Source organism: Malania oleifera, chromosome 1, assembly GCF_029873635.1.
Source record: "Malania oleifera isolate guangnan ecotype guangnan chromosome 1, ASM2987363v1, whole genome shotgun sequence".
Lineage (NCBI taxonomy): Eukaryota > Viridiplantae > Streptophyta > Magnoliopsida > Santalales > Ximeniaceae > Malania > Malania oleifera.
In genome coordinates this window covers 8379283-8386331 of record NC_080417.1, presented here as the reverse complement: position 1 = coordinate 8386331, position 7049 = coordinate 8379283, and the positions used below count along the sequence as shown (strand labels likewise).

The 7049-nt window shown below is 36.3% G+C and overlaps 1 protein-coding gene across 1 annotated transcript; it reads right to left on the bottom strand.

Moving 5' to 3' along the window:
* Nucleotides 1-3324: 3324 nt before the first annotated feature.
* On the bottom strand, nt 3325-5630 carry LOC131159970 (1-aminocyclopropane-1-carboxylate synthase 3-like). The gene is made up of 4 exons (XM_058115230.1): nt 5484-5630; nt 5138-5269; nt 4874-5034; nt 3325-4579 (listed from the first exon to the last, which is right to left on the bottom strand). Exons 1-4 carry the CDS (start codon nt 5628-5630, stop codon nt 3613-3615), a joined length of 1407 nt encoding a protein of 468 aa, XP_057971213.1. The 3' UTR covers nt 3325-3612.
* Nucleotides 5631-7049: the final 1419 nt, after the last annotated feature.

Below are 7049 nucleotides of genomic sequence, written 5' to 3'. Positions count from 1 at the left end.
GCTTATATGCAGATGAAGTTGGTCACAATGGACAAGTTCAAGCATTGCTTGGACTTGATCAACGTCTCTAGGCGCTAGACAGGAGATGTTCCTAATCTACTGTCCCGAGTGGAGCAGTGGTTATGCTTTCAAATTTTCTATATGGTGAATATTCGCCAGGGTGGAGATTGTTGGGGATGTGGCTCATATTTTTGAGTGGAATGCATGCACGGGAAAGCTATGTGAAGTAAGGAACATGAACAAGAGAGAAGGATGTAGGAAGAGGGATAATCGTTGATGGTTTGGGCTATAACCATCGACAGTTTCAGGTAGAATGTAAGGTACTCCTATCGGATTCTAACTATCGATGGTTTGGCCTAAACTGTCGACAATTTTTAGTCATTGCATGTCATGTAATTCAAATCGAGAAGCCAGTAGATTGGATAGATCGGAGGTTTTTCCTCCGGGGATCGCTACAAGGATGGCTTAGATAGGATCTAAGGTTCATGTACCCTTAAGGTTCATATATAATCAATGTTTTGTAACCCTAATGTAAGCTTGACATTGTTCATAGTGAGAATCAGAGTTGCTTCTCCCATAGACATAGGCAACTTGTTGAACCACGTAAATCTTATGTTTTTTTTTATTTTTTATTGTTGCTTTCGTTCTTCTCATTACCGAGTGTTTGTTTCTTTAGTATTATTCATCATTCAGTGATTACACTAGTTGTTTGTTGATTAATTCATGAGTGTGTGAAAAGGCTTCCACTGCGCATCCACAAACAACAATTGGTATTAGAGCGCCGATTGTTTTGCACAATAGTTGTAGATCCACATTCTGATGTTGCAACATCAATGAAGTCCTTGAGTAATTTTCTATATATTATCAATAGAAATTAGGTTAAAGTTTCAAATTTTCATTAAATATATATAATTTTTTATGACAATCCCAAATATATATATATATATATATATATTGTGAAATTTCTAAAAATAAATATATATTTATAATTTATAAGCGAAAAATAAAAAAAATGAACATATAATGATTAACCATATAAGTTGTACTGTTTCATTTTATAGCTTAAATTATTTTTGTCAATAGTTGAAATTCGCATCTTATTGTGCTAATAGTAATATTAGATAATTTACAAAGATTTGATTCTTCTTATCCAAGAAAATATAAAATATTTTTATAATATATAAAATATGTCCCATGTACACCCCATAACTTGTGTGTGTGTGTGTGTGTGTATGTGTGTATTTAGAAAGATGAAAATTTAGACATTATTGAAGAGCCCTTTCCTAAGCCAAGCTGATCAGTGAAAAAGAATATTTGGTAATTAATGTCAATTCGACTTTATCAAAGATCCTTTCTTCTGCAATTTCAAGCTAGCGAAAAAGAATATTTGGTAATTAATGTCAATTCGACTTTATCGAAAATCCTTTTTTCTACAATTTCAAGCTAGTATCACAAAGGCAATTGTCTATAATATGTAGAGATCACTTTTTGCAATGTCAACAATCAACATAAAGATATTGTCAAAAAAAAATTATTCCAATGTTAGTTTGTCGTTGCTGTTTCCTGTTTTTGTCAGTACAGAAAATGCTACAAATCTACATTTTGATGTTGCAACATCAATTAGGTCCTTGAGAGAAATTGTCTATATATGCAAAATTACTTTTTGCAATGTCAACAATCATCATAAAGAAGTTGCCCATTTTTTTTTCAACATCAACTTGTCATTGCTCTTTCTTGTTTTTTTCATTACCAAAAATTTTGTAGATCCACATTTTGTGAAGATTAACAATAAAGTTACCTTTCATGTTTTGATGTGATTATATGTTGTTGCTTCTTTTTTTTTTTCTCCTAATACAAAGTGGCTATAGACATCATTTTCAAGAAAAGTTCTTCAAACATCCTTTTTTTGTAAGATGTAAAACTCGAAATTGTTTATGCTCACCAAGCCAGAGGAAGCTCTAGTCGAAGCTAGGAAGGAAAATATGATAAATATTTTATTTTTTTCTAGTGCAAAGAGGGTGATAGATGATGTTAATAGTAGAAGTTGCCCAGTTGGGAGTCAAATGCAGCCCTTGAAGACATTTGGATCCTTAAGTTTTATGTGATTATTGATTTTTTTGTTCACAGTAACAAAATGGTCAATTCTCTTACACTTTATATGGCAAATGCAACTAGGATTGTCCCTTTAAATTTCCTCAATTAGTAAAGACAACTCTAATCTTATCTATAGACGAGGAAGCTTGTAAGATTAAATTTGTTCCAGCATAGAGTCCCACACAATTTTTGAAGATATTTGATCCCTTTAGTATTTTTGTGCTTTTTTGTTTTCACATCTTGCACTTAACGTGAGAGGTGCGGCTAGGGCTGTCCCCACAAGCTTGCAAGGCTTTTCCAATATTAATGATATTTACCTATTTTCAAGAAAAAAGAAAAAAGAAAAACCCTCGACCCCCCTCCCGCAAAGGGATCAAAGAGTATCCAATACTACAGTACTATATATTATATCACTAAAATAAATTTTATATTAAAAAATTAATTATTTGCAGACTAAGCACGTCACCATGTATAACTACTGAATTTTATATATTATTTTATATATAGTAAATTCCCCCCTCACATGTACTCCTGCAGCTAGCTGGTAACGAAATACATACTTTTTTTTTTTTTTCTTTTTTTGAACAGACATAAGAGTGGACTTTAACAGAGAGAGTGAGAGAGTGAGAGAGCTGCAGGCTTCTTCACTTGATAATAGTAGTATCTTTTGAACAGGGGGATTTGGCTTATTTATTGCCAGTTACCATAATAAGAGAGAGAGAGAGAGAGAGAGAGAGCAGCTGCAGGGTGGTCTGAGGCTGACCACCGCTTTTCACAGCAGCAGCTGCTGCCGCAGCACTGTGCAAATAGTCTCCCTGCCCTTGCGGCTTAAAGAACGTCATCATGCTGAAACCCAAAACCCCAAAAAAAGTTTTTGAAAAATTTTAAAATAAATAGAAGAGGAAAAAGTGCCAATATAAGAAAAGTCGGTCATTCGGTTGGGAATAATAAAAGAAGACTAGCTAACGTCGGCAACGGATGTCATCGCCACCGACCCCAGCCGTTCATCCCGCTGCCGTCCCTTCCACCTCTCTTTCTCTCTGCAACCTATGTTTTTTTTTTTTTAATAATAATAATATCATTATTCTCATAACTAATTAAATACTGTACTATAATTAATTAATTTTGCCCACACGTGTATTATAAGATTGAAGAAACCCTATTCTTTTCTATAATAATAATAATAATAATAACATCAGAATAATCATATCACGGTCCGAGAATTCAGTATGATTTCAACAGAGAAATCAAAAACCCAACTTTTACAGGAAACACAGAATGAAGCCACTTCAAATCCACCACGTCCGGATAGATCGAGTGCACTTTAATTTCTACACCTAAAAAAAGAAAAATGTTGGGACTCAAACGTCCCAACCAAAAACACCTGTTGGGGGGAAAAGTGGCTCCAATGACCCTTTCAAAACGAGGGCCATCGAAAAAAAAAAAAAAAAAAAGATTTATCTCGATCAGATGTGTCATCAACAGTAATGGACAATGTTCACACTAGTATTACTGCGCCTAACGCTCTTCCGGCGGCTCCCTGTCGGAGAACGACAGCCGGATGACCCACTTACTGAGGGACTTTCTACTTAGGCTTCTCGTACTAGACTGCTTCCTCCGGCGACCGCCGCCTTTTCCGTCGACGAAAGCTTTCATTCTCTGCATCGACAGGTGGAGGGTTTCTTCCGACATGTTCGCGAAGCAGACCCGGAACCAACCGGGTTCGGAGCAGTGGCAGGAAGACCCAGGCGAGATGTTCAACCGAACGTCGAACAGTATCTTTTTCCAAAGCTCTATTTCCGCCTCGAACGTGTCGGAGCTCAACAGATGCCGGAGGTCCATCCAGCAGAACAGCCCGGCGTTGCTTGGGAGGCACTCCACACCAGCCTTCAGGAGACCCGATATGAGCAGTTCCCGCTGCCGCTTGAGGCGGCGCTGGTTCTCGGAAATGTAATGGTCGGTGAATTTCTCGTCGGAGAGGATGGCGGAGAGGAGGTACTGTGTTTGGGAAGAAACGAGTCCGAAGCTCGACATTTTGGTCGCGGCGGCGACGACTGTCTCGTCGTTGGAGTAAATTGCACCGACGCGAAATCCGGGGAGACCCAGATCCTTGGACAGGCTGTAAATAATGTGAACGCGGTTCCAGGCTTCCGTGTCCTTGTATTTTCGGTCGGAGACGGCCTCCATGACGCTCACGAAGCCCGGCGAGGCAAAGACGGTGCCAGAATAGATTTCGTCGCTGATCAGGTGGAGGGATTTAGCGACGGTAAAGCGGAGGAGGAGGTCGACCTCTTCCCGGGTCAGGGTCGTGCCCAGCGGGTTTGACGGGTTCGTGACCATCACGCCCTTCACTTTTAAGTTTCGTTTATGGGCTCGTTGGTAGGCCTCTTCCAGACCCGTTTCGGTAATTTTGAACCCGTTTGAGCTACAACAGTTTATTGGTACAATCTCTGCGCCAGTTCTCCACTTGAGATCTCTATCAAATCTGCGTAAATAATTGTTAACATTTAATTAACATCATTTTCTAACTAAACTACAAAAGTATAGAGTTAATTAAATAGTTAAAGCTTTAAATTTAGACTTGTGTAGTTTTAGAGAGTAAATACAGTACAATGCATACCAGCCAAATCCAATATTTGTTTTGGTAATGGTTACTAATCGGCTGGTAGCAGGGAATTCGAGTCACTGACTAACAAAGGCACTGTCGTCCGTGTGTTCGTCAGCTAACCATGTTTAGGTATTTATTAACATTATCGTGTCAAGAAAAAGTAAAACATACCCAGGGTAGTAGGGGGTCGGCAGGAGGAAAGCCTCGCCGGGCTCGGCGAGGCAGAAAATGAGTGTCTCGCTGGCGGAAGTTGCGCCGGCAGTGAGGACCAGATTTTTGGGATCAAAGGTTACTCTGTTTCCCCTTTGTTTTGACATGAACTCCACCAATGCCTGCGATTGACGTAAAAAAAAAAAACAAATTAATCACTGGTCTAATAATAGATTAAAGTAAATAATAATAGTAAATAATAAAGAATAATAATAACTTAATTACATTCTTGAAGGCAGGGAGGCCATGATAATCCTGGAAGAGAGCGAGGTCTCTGAAAATGGATTGGCCGTCTTTCTTGAAGCAGGCTGCGTCTGGGTTCTCCGCCAGCCACGACTCCAGAAGATCAAAGGACACCTGCGCATAGCAAAACCAGATTAACACAACTGGCGACGGACAAATTAATGCAAGAAATCACTTAACCAAGTCCTCTCCCCCATGTCTTTCTCCTACAGTACATATATACTTTCCAATCTTAGTAATTTTAAAACACATTTTTTGCCTCCAAACAACATTTCCTGCAGTAAAAATAATAACAATAATAATAAAAAATTGGGATTGGAGTTTTAACCTGATTTTCTGCGAGACCCATTTGAATAATGCCCGTGGGATTACGAAGCTCGTGGTAAGGGCTCTTCTCGTATTCTTGCCATCCCAGGAAGTACAAAGAGTCTTGGCCGTGAGAGTTGCAGGTTGCTTTTCTTGACAGCAGCTTCATTTTAATTAGCTCCCCTTAGTAAGTTAATATGTAATATGTGTGTGTGTGTGTGTGTATGTATGCCCCTTCGAGCTAGAGGAATTCTAGAGAGAGAGAGAGAGAGAGAGAGAGAGAGAGAGAGAGAGAGAGAGAGAACGAGAGAGAGAGAGCTTGAGAAGGTAGGTTGAGAATTGTGAAGGAGTGGGGAGGAGAGGGAGTGCAGGCTAATACTTATAGGTGAAGGTGGAGGAATGCCGCGACAGCCGGACCGACGCATTGACTAGAGAGAGAGAGAGAGTGAGAGAGGCAAGAATCACCTGCAAACTCTGTGCATCTAAACTCTGTTTTTGTTTTATTTATTTATTTGGCCGCTAAATACATATTTTAAATATATATTTATATTGTCTTATTATGATTTTTGTTTGGTGATAATTAAATTATATTTTGATTATGAATAGGTAATTCCTGGCCCCACTTCCCTCCATCCATTTGAATTGCATGGGGTAAAATTAAGCAGCACCTGATTTTTTTGAAAATGGCACTTCACTCCCTATATTTAGACAAGCTAGCAAAGAATCACATGAAATTTAATATTATTAACAAAATGAACCTTTCATTAATCAACCATTATATATATATATATATATATATATATATATAATAGTTTTAATCATAATAAAATGATATTTTTCCAAATGATACTTATTTAATAAATTAAATTAAAAAAGTTAGACAACATATTGTTTTGAAAACTAAGTGACTCAAAGATTAAATTGATTCTCAAATGAACTGGTCTATCTAGTTCAATCACTTTAGATTAACCAATTGATATCATTCAAACCAAAAAAAAAAACACATCACTATTTTAATTTTTTAAATTATATATAAAAATAAAAATACTAATAAATTATAAAAATACATAGTAATTATAATACTCCATAATGTTTATTATATGTAATTTTCATAAAAATTTAATGACTAAACATGACATGAAACAAGTAAGATATAGTTCAATATTTTGAAATTCAAGAACTTGTCAAACAAAATGTTAAAAAAAGAAAAATTAAAATTTCAAAATTTATTGTTCATAAATTAAAATTATAAAATGGGTTGTTAGTTCTTTTGTGTGTAAAATATGAATGCTAAATGGATAAAAAAATTTAAATTTATATTAATTGATTGATTATTGTTTGAGACAATTCACTCGACTTTTCTTGACTTCATTCAAGTCGTTATGTTATGAAATATAATATTTCAATCAAACCCAAAAAACAAGCCACAATTCGACCAACCGTCAAATCCAAATCAATTTTGTAAAACTATAATTTATTTGTTGAAGATATATTTAGTCATTCAATTTTCATGAAATGTATATAATTAATATTTTGGAATGATATAATTATTTAAGTATTTATTTTCTAAATTATTTGTATTATTTAT

Bases quoted from the DNA above. Each gene is read 5' to 3' on its own strand.
- LOC131159970 (XM_058115230.1), bottom strand. From the start codon at position 5,630: ATGAAGCTGCTGTCAAGAAAAGCAACCTGCAACTCTCACGGCCAAGAC. The intron at 5,270-5,483 runs GTTAAAACTCCA...TGCTATGCGCAG, and splicing joins TGGGTCTCGCAGAAAATCAG to GTGTCCTTTGATCTTCTGGA. The intron at 4,580-4,873 runs GTATGTTTTACT...TTATTTACGCAG, and splicing joins CCGACCCCCTACTACCCTGG to ATTTGATAGAGATCTCAAGT.